The 20,472-nt window shown below is 40.3% G+C and overlaps 1 protein-coding gene across 1 annotated transcript in view; it reads right to left on the bottom strand.

The window, feature by feature from the left end:
- The window catches only part of atrnl1b (attractin-like 1b), a 101,248-nt gene that overhangs the window by 63,542 nt on the left and 17,234 nt on the right, over nt 1-20,472 (bottom strand). Inside the window, exons 12-18 of the mRNA XM_074662603.1 lie at nt 18,610-18,824; nt 18,363-18,481; nt 18,098-18,230; nt 15,192-15,379; nt 11,161-11,374; nt 9,899-10,090; nt 289-522 (exon numbers count right to left, since the gene is read on the bottom strand). Coding sequence (XP_074518704.1) covers nt 289-522; nt 9,899-10,090; nt 11,161-11,374; nt 15,192-15,379; nt 18,098-18,230; nt 18,363-18,481; nt 18,610-18,824 — 1,295 coding nt within the window. The remainder of the gene's footprint in view (nt 1-288; nt 523-9,898; nt 10,091-11,160; nt 11,375-15,191; nt 15,380-18,097; nt 18,231-18,362; nt 18,482-18,609; nt 18,825-20,472) is intronic.

The following is a 20,472-nucleotide window of genomic DNA, read 5'->3' as shown; positions in this document are numbered from 1 at the left end:
CTGCTTCATATTGTCAAGTTAGGACCTCAGAAGCAAAGAGTGTGTGATCATCTTACATGACATGTTCATATGGGCCAGGGCTTGTAGAAAGTATTGGATGGCTCTTTAGTCTAAGGTTGCATGAAGTCATCAGGGGACAGATAGGTTGCATAGTACGGCTGTAACCTGATCCCATGATCCATCCATCTTTTTAAAGTGACAGTCAAAAGGTTGCACCAACTCTCAAGACAACACACTGACATCACATGGTCTGTAATATTAGCCGCAGACAGGAAGTGGATTCCTCACCTGGGCAATGAATGAAGGCCCACTCATAGCCTTTGTCTTTGGGGCAGCTGCCCGGCTCCAGACTCATGTCCTGGGACGGGCTCTGCTGGCCCTGCTTGGCCGGTCTCTTCATAGGCCCCCTGTAGGATCCTTCAATGCACAGGCCTTTCCCTGTACTGCTGGGGTCTCCACACCAGCCGCACTCAGGCTGCTCCAAACACTGGGAACACGTCCGTAGGCCTGAACAGTTCTGAGCTGAAGGAGAGATAAAAAGAAGAATGAGAGACGACAAAATCACTTGGAAGATTAAGACTCAGCTTTTCTTCACAACTAAGTGAAACAAAACGGACATAAAATGAAAACAAAATCATAATTTATACAAATAACCAAAAGAAAACACAGGCTTAAAAAACTGCCAGTGTCATCATCATTTACATAACTGACAGAAGTTGTAAAAAAGCACAGCAGATGCTAAACTCCAGAAGGCTGCTAACAGTTGTGCAAACCTTCCCTTCTCTTTTCTCCTTTCTCCCTTCCTTCCTTCAAAGACAATTATCTTGGCCTTTGCCTTTATCAGACAGGACAGCAGAGGAGAGCCAAGAAATGCCGGTGAAAAAAGTCAACAAGGACGACATAAACCAAATGGCCGTGGGTCATCAGACATAAGTGTTTGGCTCCTCAGTGAGCACATAACAGCTATCCATGTGGCCTGTCTCCTTTAAGAGCCCTCTTCTCGCTGACTGGCTAGCCCTCTAGAAGCCTATGAGAGGCTGATCTATGGGAGAACCTCTGTATTTGAGGCTGCAACTCCAATGTGTCATGACCCAGTAAGGAGATCCTTATGTAATGACCTCATATTCAATAAGTCTTGAGAAGATCTTGTGCTTTTTTTCTTTAAAAACAGACTGTTTAGGGGCACAGATGGCCTAGCAGTCTAGGTCACACCCCATGACGTTCAACTTTGAGAGGGGGGCTTGGGTTCAAATCAAGCCTGTGGGCTGTTTCCCTCATGTTCCTCCCCCTTTCCTAAATTATCCACTGTCCCTTCTTAACTAATTGACGGCATGAAAAGCCAAAAAATAACCTAAAAAAGGAAAGAACAGAATGTCTTGAACAGTTTACAAATAGATTCAGGGTTTTTTACAACATAGAAATGAATAACGGTTTTGAAAATGTGCACATATTTAGCATAAACAGGTATAGCTACTTGGGATAAACTGATTATCGGTCAGGCCGATATTTGGCATTTTAGGGCATATCTACATAAGCCTTTTTTTCTAAACAGATATGAAACCAATTCAAAACTGTGTTGTTTCGGCTCTGATGCTGCTGCAGTCACTTCTCAGTCTGTCCCACCCACAGTACCATCTGATTGGTTACAAGCAGAGCCATGGTTCGGGCAACAGCCAATCAGCTGTGAAAGTTGTGCGCATGCAGCGCTGTCTCTCTCACACATTTACAATACAGATGAAAAAAGGTTTCGTCAAGTGGAGAAAAATTTTGGATAGCAGGTATATTTTGAAGGTAAGTTAAGGCAGCAGACGCTCCCGAAATTGTAATAAAGACACAAAAATTACTCCTCCTATCAATACCCAAAGGTTTACATTTTTCTACCTTTTAAATAATGGTAAAAAATGTTCTAAACTGCAGACATTCAGAAGCTGCTTGTTGATGCTTCTCTCCACAGTTTCTCTGTCTACACTATGGAAGCCCTAGATAGTCAAAAAAATAAAAATGAGTCACGTAAAACCAAACAGAAAATTAATACAACTGCATTACATGCCTGTAAAAGGCAGCACAAACCCAGTTCTGTCCAGTTTTATTGCAGTTACATTGAAATTTTGGGAAACTTTATTTACTTTAGAAAACTTAAGCTATTTATTTTTCAAGCTTTCATTTAACTTAATAAAGCATGCTTTTAAGTCTGGGAGCTGTTTAATAAATATGTCTTTGAAGGCATTTGAATGCAGTCAAGTAGTGGAGTTTGCATTGTCAAAATTTTTACACCAATATTTTCACTTTGACTGCAAATGAATATCGGCTTCAAATATCAGTTATCGGTTACCAATAATCGGTATCGGCCCCAAAAACTCTGTATCGGTCTATCTCTACTAGCTACCATTTCCCCCCCTTTCAGTGACATTTGGTATTTTTCTGTTTATCTGATACCTTTTGCCTCATTGTTAGGGATAGGTCCCTTTCACATTTGTAACGATACGGTACCAATTCCCGGTAACTGACAATTGGTGTCGGTACTCAACAGTACCAATTTTTGGTGCTTTTGTGTGGGTTTATGCGCTAAACAAACAATAATTTTTTTAATGCTAAATTCTAAATTCTCAATTTTTCAATTTAACAACTTTTTTTTTTTTTTAATATATGAACTTGCAATGCTGTGTTTATGTCAAGCATGGAGACTCGCCTTCTCTTCCCCTCCCTCCAGGCACAAGGATGCTTTAGGTGCCTAAACATGGTACTGTTTGATTTTATATGAATGGGTTCTCAGTACCGATTTTGCAAACGATAAGTTCCATATTTTGTAATTAATATAATTTTACTTACAGTGTGTATTGGGTATGGTGTCATGCCAAATTATATCAAAGCTTAAGTAGTTACACCACTACAGTTGAAAATCTTAATTGAAACTTGAAAGAAATGCATCTCTAAATGTAAACAGAAAAAGCTATTGGAGCTTTTGTACACAAGTTTATTTTCTCTGAAAGTGATGCATCATATTGTTTTTCAAAATACACTTGAAGACGTGCTATTGGCAAAAAACAAGAGTCTAGTTATTATAATTGATAGCAATAAGGAAAAGTAGTATTGAATCATCACTAAAAGTATTTACCTTGAGGCAAACAGTAACACGCACAACAAAAGAACTGCATCAAAAATAAGGCCCCATGCTGCAGCAAATAAAAGTAATGGATGTTGCTCTCAGGATTTTATTTTGAAGGCATTTATCAGTACTACCTGCAGGGTAAGTAGCGTTTATGTGCTTTGCACTGAAACACAAACTAGTCATCTAGAGAGCTGTCAGAACAAAAGGCTTGGGAGCAGTTAAGAAGCAGGTGTTGAGCAGGTGATTGAGAGGGAAAAAGCCACAGAATGAGACAGAATGGTGTAAGCAAACCAGGGCCAGAGAAAACTTTGATAGAAGCAAGGTTCAATAAGAGGCCTTCAATAAGAGAGCTGAAGTGGCGCCTCACTCTGAACTCAGAAACCTGAGGTAGCAATGCAGTTTCTTACTTATGGGACAAACTTTCAGGACCGCCAAATTGCTTGACAAGTTTCAGCGTCACCACTAGCCTGACACTTGGAAAGGGCGGGGAGGTGGGGAGAAGAATGCCACCACTATTTTAAGGAGACAAACATTGAGTGCTTTTACCTCACTTTATGTCAAACAAATCTCCAGCCATTCTGCTAATGGATGTGAAACCATGACAACGCCAGGGCAATCAGCACAAAGTAAGGCCATTTAAGTTTGTTGTGACGACAGGCTGTAAGTGGCAGATTTCACGAGGAACATTACGTTCGGAGGAGAGAAGCAGCTGGATGAGGACTTTTGTCTCGCTGTAACACAAGAAAAGGCGTAATAAAAAATCTGCCAAGAAAACTAAATCATCTGTCTCAGGGATTTTGACAGCAAATCAATATTTGTGAAAATGAACAACTAAATCTGATGCCTGGAGCTGTTATATGCTGGGTCTGTAAAGAAAAACAAGTCTTGCTTCATCCAGTTTTAACAGTTTTCACCGGCAGAGCTAAGATGGCCTGTGCTTCTGGCCCGGATTCTCTCAACAGCAATGTCAAACCTGGATCCAAGTGTGTTTAAAATCCAACACAAATACAACATCAATATTCAACAGCAGAAGACATCAGTCAAATCTAACGTTTCAGGTCAAATGTTATGAAGATCATGCTCTTTTTTAAGATGCTGTAGTTAAAATCTTGTTTCTGCAGGGCGTTGTGCTGTTTACAAAATGTTCTAGCTGAATTTCGCAGAGGCTGCAAAGATTATTGATCAAAGTGACAAGTGCACCGCTTTAATATCTGAGAGCAACTTGGGCAAGAAACTGACTTTTCTGTGTCTTGACATGTTTTTTGATGCAACCTGCAATCAACAGATGGCGAACTGTCGCTTTAAATCAACAAGTACTCCTGCGACTACAGTTACTAACGCTTAGATGTGGCTCCACTTATTTCACTCTATCCACCACCGTGCTTACTTACATCTTAGATTCAGCTGTACTCCATCAATTCCTTATCCTAGCTTTTTTGTTTTTATTATTCCAGATTCTGCACAAGTGATGCAGCCATTACAGTTAAACTAAAGATACACCCATCTAACTTTTTCAGTTCTGATGCCAATAATTTTACCTGTACTTCAGCATCAGCTGATACTGATTTAATCTGATAGCTGCATTGATTCAACACCTCTATTCTTGCGAGGATGACACTCAACTTTTTTTAAATTTATCTTCAGGCTAAGGGCAACCTGACATGCCAGACGAACAGTTTGGATGTATTTCACTAGTCCATCTGGGTAGCAGCTTCTCTGATTTGTTTTCAGAGGCGGAACCTTCAAAAAAATCAGCAGCTGGTGATTGGACGATCACTCTGATTGACACACTCACCACAGACCAATCTGCATCAAACCACTGTATGACGTAGCTTAGAGAAACAATAGACAACGTAGCTGCTGAGAAACAATAGATAAACAACTTCAGGAACATGAGAAACAGTTGTGATGATGGCGTCAGACGACTGCTGCTGCTTTTGTAAAGTTAACTTAAGAATCAAAGGAACGCTGACAAGTACGAAAGTCACTTCCACTGCTCCCACCTCTCTTCCCTGATTGGGCCGGTCAGAATTAAGCTGAGTGAATTCATTGGTCAAAAGAGCCTGGCAAGATGGGTCTGCAGGATTTCAGAAACTGAATCAGGCAGGTCCATCTGCTCTGCAAGGTTAGGCTAGGGGTGCACAGATTATAATTTTCTGGCCAATCACGGATCTTTAAAAAGCCTGACCTGGCCAATACCAATTTTGGCCGATACCAGTTTTTATTTTTTATTTTTTACAACTGACAGCATATACCTTCAATGTTCCAATCTTATTTTATTGAAAATCATTGAATAATACCTGTGAAACAACAAAATCTTTATGTTTTAACTTTAACAACCAATTAAGTGTCCTGAGTTTTAGGTCTCAGATCAAAAAGCAACAATGGCTAGTTGTCAGACCTTCCTGGAGGTATATAAAATCAGTTTCATATGTAAGGATGGGCTGATCACCGATCCCCCCAAAATGAATGACATTGGCATTGATCAGCTGACTGATCGGTACATGCTAACTTCAGGCTTTTCTACCTTTGCCAACCAAAACTGAGTGAACATAATTAAAACAGAACAGAGTTCATCTGATCTGTCTTATGGATCAGCTCTCAGTCCAGGTTATCTGGGGTATCTGAAGCTGGCTCATAACCCAATTTTTTGGCTCTCAATCTAAAGAAAAAAACCCGACCAAGAGACTGCTCGTCTCTCTGCAAATTCATTAGCTGGGACACTTGCAAGTCAAGGTACCACTCTCTTTTATGTTGTTTTTCTTCTTTCCCTTTTCAAAAATCTTGCACTCCATCACATTTGAATGTCATATGAGTACGCATGTGTCTTACTTTCTCAGCTATGAAAGAAGAGGACTGGGTGGGGTTTAGAGGTGTAGGGGTGCGGGATGAAGGGTGGAGATTTTTTTTTTAATTGTACTTTTTGCATTGCAATTTTTCTGGAATTAAAAAAGTTGAAACTTTCAGTATAATGTAGATTTGTTGAAAATATTTCAGTACAATGATTTGTGACTATTTGCGATGGTACTGATTCAGAGTAATAGTTTTACTTCTCATGGCTTCATCTACTTTAAAAAACAACCAAAGGAATGTTGAGGACAGAAAAGTTTGTAGCAACTACAATTTTTTAGCTATAACTGTGGAAAAGAAAAATATCTGGTCAAACTGGGCTTTTGCTAGAGGAATATTAAATAGTTTCTCTTACTAAACAGAAAATATTAGTCATAAAATAAAACCTGCTGAACACGAACGAGCATGAACTCGTGAACTTCCGAAACTGAACATCATATGTTGCAACTCCAGCCTGAAGACAGCTTAGAAAATTGAAAGCCCTGTGTTTTTACTCTGTCTGACATCCAGCAGAAATGTGAAAACTGGAGGGGTGGAGAGCATGCCAAGATGCACGGAAGCTACAGTGTAATTACACCGACATGACTTGACTATAATTGAAAATCAAAGTTACTCCACCAACTTTGGGTTTCTGAACTCTTGAGTCAGAGAAATTGTGTTTAAGTTGTTTAAAGTGAATCTGAACTGTTTTGATTTTTGGACTGAGAATATCACATCATCCTGTTGGCTGAACTAGTTTCTGTTTTAACAAACACTTAATGAGGCAATATTTCTGCTCTAAACGCCAGCTTTACACTCACAAGTAGAGCCACACCATTAGAATGATGTTGATGTGTTCTGTCGGCTAAAATGCAGCAATGCAGAAACTGCAGCGGCGTTTTGATTGCATGACGAAGTAGATATCTCTTTAACAGCTGTTGAAAGCCATGAATAATTACTTCCCACCACCTTCTCCCTTCTCCTCCAGACTTTGATCTGCAACATAAGACTCCCCTCTCCTGAGAGCAACAAATACGAACACAGTCTGCCCTTTCAAAGTCTCCCTGCAGGCGATGATACTCCACAGCATTATATCCTGGGTCTGCTGCTTGAAGTGCATTTATGCAGTGTGCTCAGCATAAAGCATGCCTCTCTTTGCACTGAGAATGAGGAGGAAAGGAGTTAAAAAGGTGAGATAATTCAATACTTTAGTGCTGAAGGAAAGTTTGAGAGTGAAAGTGAAGGTGCAAAGTCAGACTAAACAAACAGAGAAGAAAACAGAGGAAATTGGCTGGATGGGAAACACTTCTCTGTCCTTCACGCTGAAAGCTACAAATTCCTCAGGACGAATATCAGCTTATACACAAACGCCTGGGTTACCAAATACCCGCTGACACAAATGAATTTGAGCCTGCACCCTTCAGCTACTGAAATGTTGTTACTCTCTAAACTGATTTAAGATGTATTTATGATCTGACACAACTACGGGAGAAAAACATATATCATGCAGCACAAAAACACCAACCCTAACAGGTAAACCAGCCCTCAGGAAAAGGCGCCCTCTTATCAGCTTACCAATGTGCAGTGAAAACACTCTGTAGCCTGAAAGGCCATTATTTTGTCTCAGAGTTTTTATAGAGGGAGCAGAGGCAAAATTTCAGTGCCTTGTTGATCTGCCATTAAAGAGGGGGTATTGTGCTTTATTTATGCTTTATTCTGTCCCTCTGGTGCCCCTTCAGTAGCTTTACATGATTTACAGCTCAAAAATATCCCCATTTTTCCTCTCACTGATGTTTTAGAAAAGCCTTATTTCAGCTTCTGTCTGGAACACATTGTCTCAGCTGCTGGCTCTTTAAGGCCCCCTGCTCCACAAACCCCCTCCCCTTTGATTGGCCAGCTATCTGGAGGCCAGTTGAGAGAACACCTATGGGCAGACCTTGGTGTTAAAGGGCCACCTTTCTAATGTGTTAAGTTAGGAGATCCTTATGAAATGGCCTCGTCGTTTCAACAAGTTTCAAAAAAATCTTGCGCTATGTTTTAGAAGAGACTAATTTGGTCAGTTTACGAACAGATTCAGAGATTCTTACAACATATGAATATGTAGAAGTTTGAAAATGTGCACCTGTTTGGAATGATCATTCAGGATTGTTACTTTATACTTGTGTTTTAAATATCAGGAAAGCATGATACCTCCCTTTTGGCAGCTATTCTCACTACAGCACACATTTTGTGTCGTTTCCTTTTACTCAGACCAGGACAGGTCCTCGAATTGTTGACCAGTTGAACTGTCCCGGTTTTTGCTACCCCATTGTTGGGGTGCCAGAAGTCCTGTTTCCACCAAGCAGTTCAGTTCGGTTCATCCCGGCATGGCACACATTTAACGCATTTTCACTGACCAATCCCGGGACGGATCCCCAAATAACCGAGACGAGCCATTCCACTTTTTGGGACCCTTCCGTAGGGGCTCCAGACTAAACCAATCCGAACGTGGAAGGTGGAGCTACAACACTGCAGACCGTTAAATGGTCAAAAGAACTGCACTTACCGTGCGACAGCGGCTGTTCTTTTTCCTAACAGAATACAGTCTTCTCTAAAACAAAGCTTGAGGACCAATTGCTGGATGTCTTCCATCATTGCTCTTTGTTTACTGTGTCGTGTTTTTCTTCTTCGGTGGATTTATTAGAAGGGTACGCTGTGCTATGGTGTCACGCTATTATTTAATAGATGCGGCTTTCGGCACCCAGTTTAAGCACCCCCTACCACCAGGGGACACAGTTTGCTGTGGAAACGCAAACGTGATCAGGCTTGACCATACCAAACCCTGCCAAACCGAACTGAACCAAACAGGACTGTCTGGTGAAAATGCGGCTCGACCTACCGACAACCCCAGAAGGTGGAATTAGAAACACTGCAGTCCGTTGATTGGTTGAAGGAATAGTGACTTCTTTGTGACAGCGGTAATAAAGAACAACACATAACTCTGCCATGTTTGAATCTCCAGTCAGCTTCATGAAGATAACTTTCTTTTTGTTCGGAAAAAAGCCAATCACAAAGAGGATGAATTGCTCTTTGCTTACTGTGTTGTGTTTTTCTTCTCTTCGGATTTTGTTAGTGGGTTACACTGTGTTATGCTGCTATGCCGTCACGCTATTACGAAGCTGACGCAGCTATTGACATCCAGCTTACACGCTGCCTACCACAAAGGGCACGGTTGGCTGTGGGAACACAAACAGGATCAGGCTTCATCGATCAGTCTTTTACCAAAATGTACTGATCCATACCGGACCGCTTGGTGAAAACGGGGCTTTTAAGTTTGAAATGGGTTTCAAACATTTCAGATAATCAGTGGATGGGGCCAAATGCTTTGGCTTCCCTTTTAGTGACTGTTGTTGACTGTCTTTTAATGCCTTTTCTTATGGAGAACATGTTAAAGCAGCATGAGGCCAAGTTCACCAGCCAAACCTTTGGCATATCAAATAGACCTGATTCCAAAAACTTCACGCTCCAACATCAAGACAACAAAATTCACATCATGATATTGTGTTGTCTTGTCAGACTTCTCCATAAAGTTATTTGGGGTTTTGTCACCAACAGCTCTTTAAGCCCGATGTGATTTTAAACCTCATATAGCCAGCTAACGTTAAAGAGTCCATCTGCAGCACGGTCAGCGGGGAAATCACACAGTCAGGTCGACTATATGTGAGAGTAATTGACCGTTACAAACCAAAAATTACCTCTGAAAGCCAATCAGAGTGAACTAATACTATTTCCCTGACACACAAACACCTTCCACTTAAAGCTGTTTACCCTCACCCCCCTTTCTCTCAGTGATTAATACTGACTCCTAACACACACTCCTTACACCAGCCAATCTGTGAGGGCTTAATGCCAGCCACCTTAATGCCAAACTATATAAACATAGCAGACTTATTTAAATTGAGTTCAGTTGGAAACACTTACCCAAACACTCTCCAGTCTGCCACTCCAGACACTGGCCATAAGGAAAAGAGATGACATAAGCGGTGGAGTCGACGCAGCGCTGAGCACTGCCACACCACATGCACTCTGTGGCCTGACTGGTGCAGTTTGCACAGTTTGTGTGCAGCGAGCACGGCTTCTTACAGGAGGGACGGGTGCTCTGGTTGGGGTTTCCTAAACACAGAGGAAAAAAATAAATGATTTCTTTTGTCCAAAAACAATAGAAAACTAGAACACCACTCAGAGAGCACAGACCTTGTAGCCAGGCATATTGTGATTGTCACCAACACTTTAGTCCTACTTTAATGTTATACTTCCTTTCAGCAGACTGTCTGCTACAATTTGGTGTTAGTTGCAGGTTTGTACAATAATTTGTTTCCTGGCAGTGTTGAAAATTATGATGACCCAGAACATATTTCATATTCAGGATCTTACACTGCAAAAAAACTGATATCTTATCAAGTTTTTTTGTCTTATTTTCTGTAAAAATTGTCTAGTTGTACGCCATATTAGTCACATTCAACTGACCAGTCCAGAAAAATGTTGTTTTTAGGTTATTTAATGACAGAAATGAGGTCTGAATTGATTGTAACAAGTTTAAAAATCTGCCAATAGAACAAGAAAATTTTGCTTTAAATTAGCTTGAAACTAGAATAGTGTCATAAAACAAGTAACTTTTCTGCCATTGGAAGTTTTTTTTTACTTGTTACAAGCAAATCAGACCTCATTCTTGTTTTTCAATAACTTGAAACAAGACATTTTTTGGGACTTGTCGAATGTGGCTCAGATCAAGCATAGTAAGACAATTTTTGCTTAAAATAAGACAAAAACACGTAACAAGATTTCAATTTTTTGCAGTGTAGTTTCCAGAATATTTCCAGAATCTGGATCATACTTTCACATCTGTTAGAAATCATGGTGACCTTGTCTTTTATTGTTTTGCAAAACAATCCGACCATTTATGGTGGAGTTATATACACATATGGTAAAAACAGCCCTATCTCACAATGATAAAGAATCCTTTAAAAATGTCCTGGATCCAGACAGTGATTCGGATCACCTCCAAAATTTAATCAGTTCTTCTTTATCCTATTTTTAACATTTCCTGAAAATTTCATCAAGATCCGTTCATTACTTTTTGAGTTATGTTGTTCACAGACAGACAGACAGACTCTCCCAAAAACACAACCTCCTTGGCGGAGGTAACAAATCGATGTGGTAAATAAACCATGTAGAGCTCTCACCGGTTGCTTTCTCACAGATGAGGCCGTGTGCGGTTGCAGTGCATGGATTCGCCCTGAGACCAGACACCTGAGGCTCCTCCAGGTACGCACAGAAACCAGAGTCACTGGGCTCGCCAGGCAGCCAGCGCAGACTGTTGTTGGTGAAAGGCGTCATGTCCTCCCAACCCCAGTACGACACGTTGATTTTCCTCAGGCCAACCCAGGGAGACAGCCGCTGTGGAGGCACAGCAAAAATGTTACAAGCTCCACTGGTTGCTCCAATATAAGATTAAAATGTCTGTGCTTTCTTTTTCGCTATATGAAAATATCTGAGGTATGACGTGCTCCTGAATTTACATCCAGGAACCAAGAATGCCATTAAACTTCAAATGAAAATAATTTCACAGGTGTGATGAGTTATTCGCCCTCAGGAAAATGATGCCAAATGGCACATGAGGAAACAAACAAGCCAGTTTGGGCCAGAGAGGCAGAGTTCAAATGATGCACTCATGAAAACAGGCTGAAACTCATCAACAGGTTTCACTATTTTTTTGACTGTGCAAAGTGGTTGTGTGGTCACAGCTAGGCCTGGGCCGATAATACAATTTGCTGGACAATACATTGTCCTACAATCACTGATGATAAACAATATTATTGACAGTATTATCCTGAGACCAAATCAAGCATTTATATAAATATTTCTAGACATTTTTGTAGACGTTAAAATATTTAAGACATTTTCCTCTCTTGTCTCAGTTTTGAGCATTCAGAAAACCCTTTCTGTCAGCAACACCATTTTGCGCAGTTCTATTTTTATTTACTTTGTCGATCACACTCCTCAGTGAGTGTTGACTGCCGGTACAAAGGCTCTGCATCTACAGGTGAGGTTTCTTCCCGAGTTGGAAAAGCTGGGTTGGGTGGTTGTGTTTCAGATTGTGTTTTAGATGAGTATGGGAGTTTGTTGTTTTGCCTTTTTTGTTGCTGCACACTGGCTCGTCCGTGTTGATGGGTTCACCTTGCTCATTAGGTTTGAAGCTGAAATATTTCTACTTTGAGGCTTAGGCGTTTCACTTTACGATCATCTTCTTTTCTCCTAATTTCTGTTATGTTAACCTGCTTTGCCTCTATCACGCTCACAAGGCTCACTTGCTGCCCTCTGTGCATTTATGCTAGCCTGATGCTAGCAGCCCTGAGGCAAGGGACGAAGAAAACAAGCACACATGAATATGGCGATATATTGAGGCTGGCAAAATTATAGAGTTCATTTCATTTAACGTACGATTAAATTGATTTGTTGACTATCGTCCCAGGCGTAGCTGCAGCCATATGAGAAGGTGAGTGTTTCCACAACATTTCCATTACAGATGAAGAGACCTGAATTATTATGCTGTTAATAACATGGACTAATTATAATTCAAGAGGTAGAATTCATGTTCTGCACAGACAGTTTCAAATGTTGTGTTGACTGTAATGCATCACAAACACCAGGGAAGGTTCATTGTAAATGAAAACGTGCTTAAAAAAAAAATATCACAATAACAGATTTTAGTTCATATTCTGATTTTTTTCTGCCTTGCTGGTAGTGCAGAACAATGTGCACTGTTTTCATTAAGCTTTTATCAACTGGCATTTAAATCCCTTGTTTCATCTGTCATAAATCAACCTCACAAAACACAGGGTGGAGGCTTGCATCCTCTCTGAGGTAAGTTTCTATTTTAGTTTGGTTTGCATAAGCTCTTGATATTTGTTTTGGGGCTAGAATGTTCTTCCTTTTCTCACATCCTCCTTACATCACAGCCTCATTTTCCCACGACACAGGAAATCAAATTTAATGCACAGCGGTGGCATTTTGCTAAGCTGGTGTTTTGGTTTTTAGAATGACCCTGTAATCTGGTGACTTGCAGCCAGTTGTAGTGGTGAAAGCAGATAAAGCAGTAAGGAGAGTAAGTGCTTATCCATTACACCAGTAGTAATGTCTTAAAGGGAAACAAAAGGCACTTGCAAATGACACGTGGCCAAAAATCACCAACTGACAGGGTTACAATTTACACCATAATGCTGGCTTTAAGAAGCTAGCTAACAATAGATGCTATTTCTTAGTTCATGGGCACACGTACTTTGGGTCATTCCTGCAAAAGTCAACATTCCAGTTGGACCATAACATTTAAAGTAGTCTAGACCTGCCTCTAGCTTAGCTTATTAGCAAACTGTAAGTACACCATGTATCCCAGATTCACAGGTAACAGAGGGATCTGCTGATGGGACAGTGAAAGACAGAGGCTGTTTTCCGCCTGATACATACTACATGTGATTGTTGTATGTAGTAGGCACTGCATGTTGTATGACTGTTCTGTTGGGTCTGTTTTGTAGTTTACTACTCTATTTAGTTTCGAGAAATGGAGCCAGGTGATGGGTGTTTTTTTGCCTTTATTATAAATGTACAACACAAACTTGGGGTAGGTCTTGGCATTTTAGTCATTTTGTTAATTGTATCACAGCAGAATCATCATATTTGATTTTTAATCTTACACCAAAAGTTATATCGTTCACTGAAAATAAATTTGGAAGGGATTTTTATTTTTATAGCTGATAGATCTCACGGACTGTCAAATGTTAGTGTTGTTGTATTGTAGTTATAATGACAACTCATTTCACTAGATGGCAGTAATGTACCAAAATAGACATAGACATAGACAAACAGCCTCAGTGCTGTGCATTTTGGGAAATAGTATGCCAGGTAGACTGGTCCGTTGCATGCAGAGAAATTTTCCCAGATTAGTAGGAATTTTTTTTTTTGGCAAACCGCAGATTTCGCAAGTTTTCACATATTACTTACTACATTCTGAATAGTAGGTACTGCTAGTGTAGTAGGGGGGTTGGAAAACAGCCAGGGACTCTTCTTTACCCACGGCAAAGTCAGACAACTTGTCAAGGATGTATGCCTAACCCTCACTGGTCTCATCCACAGTGATGGCCTCTGCTACTGATGTGTTACAGTCAATTTTATATATATGTTTTCCACAGGATAGTGGAAAACTTGTTACAGCATCACGGAAAAACTTGAGGGAATGTTGAATATTTCTGCCTTGATTATTTTGATACTTAAGTGTTCATAAAAATTCCTTCATAGCTTTAAAATCATTTTAAACAGATTAAAAAAAAAAACATTAGTTATCATTTTCCTCTAAAGCCCTGATCTTTGTTTTGATTTCAGTAAGAGAAACTATTTCCACAATGAGATGCTAAATAAGTTTAAGGAGCTGCAAAATATTATGTATGTGTTAGCAAATCGTCTTTATAAGATTCGGGAGCTAAGTGAATGAGCCTTTTATGACAGAGCAGATGGAGAAAGATAAGCACAGTTTTCGCTCCTCTTAGAGGCCATGATCTACAGTTAGTGAATTTCCCCCCAAAAGTCAAAGACTTCTGTTAATCCATTGATGTGTTTTTTTATTGCTATAGATTGGACAGATAACTCCAAGTATATGCTCTTTCAAGCCAAAGATAAAACCACAAGCCAACCAGACTCAGCAGCAGCAGAAGCAGCAGTAGCAGCCAGTGTATTCGATTCTCTAAGTGCTTGTGATTGTTCCTACAGACAGCCTGTCGTCTGGCCCTGGTTTGTTAAATAAAATGAGAGCGAAGAATCTGTGACTGTGTTACAAGGGATCAAATAAATCAAACAAGGCGAAAACAAAACTAAGTGAAGCGTGATTATCACAGTCTGATTCATCAGGCGCACTTTCTCAGACACCGCCGCCTGGCATTGTTTTTTCTTCTTGGAACTGCGTCGTACCCAGAAACAAACCGTGCTGTTTGTGGCGCTGCCAAGTGGGAAACAATTTGATGAGAAACAGTTGGAAGACAAAATTACACACGCTATAAAGAGGCCTGCAATCAGACAGAAAGCAGAGGAACACACACTAGTGAGGAATTGATCAGGAGGAACTCAGACCTACTTCCTGTTGCCGTTTGCAATCTGTCAATCACGTCACTCTAGATTTAACAAACATCAGCAGTGTTGTTTCACTGATTGCCTTGTTTTTGTGTACCTTGCCATGTTGCTGCAGCTTCTTCAGCTCCTCGAGCACAAAATCCACTTGTTTGGAGGTGGTGAGTGAGGCGATGTTCCCGTTGAGGTTCTTGCAGTAATGCTGGGCGTTGTCGTAGCTCTCCCGGCTGGAGTTGATCCTCAGGCAGGCCTCGCCCACCTGGCTCCAGCCCTCACTGCACTGCTGGGCTGTAGGAAGATAGGAAGATGAGTGAACACAGGTCACAACAAGCAAATTCTGTTTTTTTTGTGTTTTTGTTTTTTTTTACATATCAGTATCGGCCGATATGTTATCGGTATCGGTATCTGTATTGGTATCTGTATTATTATACCATATTTGCTTATTAGCTGCCGGCATTTTCAGAGCACCTTGAACAATCTTTCAAGACCCAATTAATATTGTTTTCTATGACTATGTAAACACCAAAACTACCCATGAAGAGTGGACTCTCTTCTTTTATGTCTCTCTTCCTGTTTTTGATACAAAACGCAGACAAAACATACTTTTTGCGATCACATTCATCCCGGCGCTCCATCCTTTGATTCTCTCCATAGTCGTCTTTTCTCAAGATTGAGCCGCTCTGTCTCTCTGAACTACCTCGACATCTTCATCTCAGTTTGTTTGTTTTCTTGTTGTTTTTTTAACCAATATCGATATTGGTAAATATTGGTTATCAGTCATAACAACAATATTATTATTTGATATCAGTATCGGCCAAAATTTTAATATCAGTGCATCCCTAGTCTGAGGACACAACTCCACACTGTTTCCTCTCAAGTCCATTGCTTCACTGACTAATGCTTTAACCCCAATCATCTCACACAAAGTCAGGGACAGATGTTCCCTATTATAGAAAAATTAAATCATTAAGCCTGCAATAATTGATTTTCCAGGCATTGGGGGCTGACATGAAGCCCTTATTGATAATAATTGATATTGTGAACTTGATCATAAACAGTCCCCTGATTCTAAATGAAAAAGTTACCAAGCATAATCATTTATAATTTGAGGGTATGTGTTGGTGGATGAGTCTTTTAGTCATCACTCTCAGTTTTAGATGACCTTTTCTGCTGACCTGATGATGCCTGACAGTGCTTACTAAACCTGGTCTGATGTGTAATTCAGAAGTTGAGAGATTAAGCGTAAGTTTCACCATCAGGCACCCAATGTACAAAGACTTCCCAGGTTAAATTCCAACCAACAGCCTTTTGCCAAAAAGTGATCACTTTAAGGTTTCCCCACCTTGATATGTTGGTTTAATATTAACATTTCAATCAGCTATTTCAATTTGACCTTGAATTACACCAAACAGGTGGGTTGGTTTAATACTAAACAGCATAGAGGAACAAAACATAAATAGAAAAAGCAGACAGCAGTGTATGAGACATTTTACCTACGTTGTTTTTGGGTAGGTACACTGCAAAAAAACTGAAATCATATCAAGTGTTTTTGTTTTATTTTAAGTAAAAATTGTCCAATTAAACTTAATGAGGGCCTCATTCAACTGGTCAGTCCGGAAAAATGTCTTGTTTCAAGTTATGTAAAGACAAAAATTAGGTCTGACTTGCTTGTAACAAGTAAAAAAAAAACTGCCAGTGGAGTAAGAAAAATTTGCTTAAAAATTTGCTTGAAACTAGAATAATGTCTTAATATAAGTAACCTTTCTCTTGTTCCATTGGTTGATTTTTTCTTTTACTTGTTACAAGCAATTCAGACCTCATTTTTGTCAATAAATAACTTGAAATAAAACCTTTTTTTTTCTTCTCACTTGTTGTTTTCTTCTTATTTGTTGTATGCTGGAACAAAATAGTTCCCCCCCTGGAGATCAATTTAGTTTTATCCTATCTTATTTTTCTGGACTTGTCAGGTGAATGTGGCTCATACCAATTCTAAAAATACATTTTTACAGAAAAAAGGAAAAAAACACTTGATAACAACTCAGTTTTTTTGCAGTGTAAATGCTACAAATGGTGAAGCAGTGACCTTAGGAATTGAAAGGGTGCACAGTTTTTACAGCTGATCTCAAACACCACTCTTACCCTGATCACGTATATCACTCTGGTAGTAAGCTGTATGTACCTTTTTTTATTGGATCACTAGATGGCAAAAAATAAAATAACAATAACTTCATATTAGACTTTGGACTCTTTTAGAAGCGCATCAAAACCACCTCATTCCTGCACCCAGACAGTGACTAAGATCAGGTCAGAATAGTCTCTACAAAGCAGCGAAACCCAGCTGAGAATCAGCTTTTTCTCCAGGGGACCTAAAATTGAGGACTTAGTGAGTGTGTGTGTGGGTGGGTGTGTGAGATTGTGTGTGTGAGGTGAAACTGATTTAGCTGCTGTTATTTGATTTTGAGGGATGGTGAGTTTTTGGAGAGGAATAAATCTAAAAAGTTCTGGTTTAAATAAAGGTGAACACCTACTTCTGACCACATGTGTGAGTGTGTATGTGTTAGTGTGTGTGTATCATACTGAGACTGCCTCCCAGGCATCAGACACACTCACACATATGATTTTCAGTTCCCTCTGCTGCCACAAGCCTTTAGGTGACAAGATGTCATGAACGGAAAATTATGGATAAAGTGACAGCACCAATTTCTCAGATATAGCCAGAGTCGACACTTGAGAGTGTGTGTGCATGTGTGTGTGAGAGAGAGAGAGACTCTAAGTAAATATACTGTCAGATGCCATAAACAACATCAGGGTGACATCTTGAAAGATCGTCTGAAAATACCAGATGGTGTGTTTAAAATCAGATGTACTGTACATCCTAGAAACCCTGATAAGACATCTTTTTAAGTATTCCCCGTCAGGTTTGAGAGTCAGTTCCTGATGCCTTGAATAAGACGGCGTGTGTCAATTTTTTGAGCAAACATTTCCATGTGGTGCTCGGTCTCTCACCGGGTAAAGCGTGACACTCTGACTGATTCTGGTCCCAGTGACAGTTGAGGTTCAGGGAGCAGCTCTTGCAGTTTGCGAGCTTGCTGCACACCTGCTCGTTCCTCACTGGACATTCAGTGAAGTTCTTCACATTCTGCGATATGAGAAGAGAGAGTTTAAAAGAAGGAAAGAAAACATTGCTTCAAAGTTTGTTTGAAGTGTTGAGTTTCTGTGTGAATGAGCACAAGACTTAAAGAGCTCTGGTGCCCCCTGCTGGACCACTCACAGAGGTGCAGTTGCTGGAGGCAGAGATGCACTTCTTGTCATCACACCACTGGCACCCGTTGGTGTTGGCTGTACAGCTGGCGCAGTCTGAAAAGCGGTAGCAGCGCTCATCCACTGTGACTAAATAAACCATAGGGAAAAGAATATTTATTTACAAGTGGATTGGAGTTATTTTTGCAGATTATGAAAGGACAAACCAACCAGAAAAAGCTCTGGAAAGTAATCAAAGAGGTACGTATTTGTCTCACCAGCTTTAGGAGGGCAGAAGGGGGCAGGGTTGAGGCTTCCATTAGCCATGCTTGGTTCCCAGGGGAGACAGCGGCCACCGCTCCAGATGCAGCGGACCCCTGGCCCAGCTTTCACACATCCGTCCTCTGCCAAGAAAGCGTGGCAGCTGGGGGGTCGGTACACAAGCACATCGTTGAGCAGCATGCCGGAGAAGCCCCCAAACACATACATGGAGCTGGAAGAGAAGAGTGTAAACAAAGGGGTAGAAAGTGAAAAACAGCATAATGCATGAAACATAAGACAGAGGGTTTTTCCATAAAACATAAGAAAAGACGGCGTTGTCATGACAGATTGCCTATATTTGTCTGCAGCAGGGAACCTGTGCCTAAAGGGAATCAAGCCCTCATGACTAAGACCAGCTGCTACTCACAACTACACTGCCAGAGGGTGAAAGATGGAGCAACACAGCAAGAGGGTCAAGAACAGAGTGAACCAGAAGTAGGCCGAGTTACTCCAAAGTGCAGTGAGACGAACAGTAAGTCATGTCCCTGATTTTAAAATAATCATCAAAGTAGATTTCTTAAACAAGTGTCAAACAGCCAAGAAATACTGTATGGTCTCAAAGACTGCATAAGCTGAGAGGAAACCCCAAAAGACTGTGACCAACTTTATTCTTAATGTACCAATAAAGAATCCTTTAAAATCACTTGTGTTGTTTTGAGCATGAGCATTAATTGCCTCTCATGCTAAGGAACTAAACCCTGATTTATGCTTGACGTGTTCGCAGGGTCCATGCAGCTCCATGCAGACAAATGATATCATTTTTGCAACTACGCCCCCTCACATGGTCCTTTTCACGCGGAAAATTTCTGCGCCCTGCACACTCGAAAATTTCTAACCTGCCGGACAGAGACGTGTGGACAAGATGGCGGAAGAACAGGATCTCTTAATGATCAAAGAGCAGAAATACGGGCATCTGTATTAGGGATAGACCGATTATCGGCCAGGCCGATATTGGGGCCGATATTTGGCATGTTGAGGCATATCGGCATCAGCCTTTTTTTTTAATCCAAAGCTGATAAGAAACAAATTTAAAACTGCGTTGTTGCGGCTCCGATTCAGCCGCTTCACTGTCTGCAGTCACTTCTCAGTCCCCAGCACTTTCCCACCCACAGTACCATCTGATTGGTTATTAGCAGAGCCATGGCTTGGGAAACAGCCAATCAGCATTGCAGTTACATTGAAATATTGGAAAACTTTTAAGCTATATATATGTTTGAGTTTTCATTCAACTTTGTAAAAAAATATGTAAAATTAAATATTCAAATAAAATAAGTTAAGTTTTGGAGTTTGTATTGTTTAAAATTTTGACACTAGTATTTGCACTTTGACTGCAAATTAATATCGGCTTCAAATATCAGTTATCAGCCTCCTTGACAATAAACTGTATCGGCCCCAAAAAATCTATATCGATCTATCTCTAATCTGTATGACTGTGCACAGAGTTCATGATGACAACCAAGTGGTAAATAATCACGGCAGATAAGAGGAATTGGTTAAGATAACCTGGGAAAACTCAAACTAGGCCTGCACCAATCCGATCCTGGTATCATGTATCGGCGCTGAGCCAGCCCCTCAAAGCTGGATCGGATATCGGTGGGAAAAGATAAGTCCAAACTTGGCACTAAGACTAAACTATGATTTAGTCTACAAGGTATAAAATTTTACAATCAAATAGTCATTTCTGAAAATTCTGAAGCAATTTTTAACCAAACTGCTGTTTAACATTTAAACACTTATAGTTTAGATAAATATAAACATCAGTAATTCCATATGTACTCAATTTTGTCTTTTACTCAAAACATTACCAGTCTTATCCCACA

The sequence above is a fragment of the Halichoeres trimaculatus genome, unplaced genomic scaffold, assembly GCF_033239565.1.
Source record: "Halichoeres trimaculatus isolate MK-OKI-2021-1 unplaced genomic scaffold, fHalTri1.1 fHalTri1_scaffold_23, whole genome shotgun sequence".
Lineage (NCBI taxonomy): Eukaryota > Metazoa > Chordata > Actinopteri > Labriformes > Labridae > Halichoeres > Halichoeres trimaculatus.
Note: the sequence above shows the minus strand (reverse complement) of the source record. Positions and strands in the feature narration are given on the sequence as shown.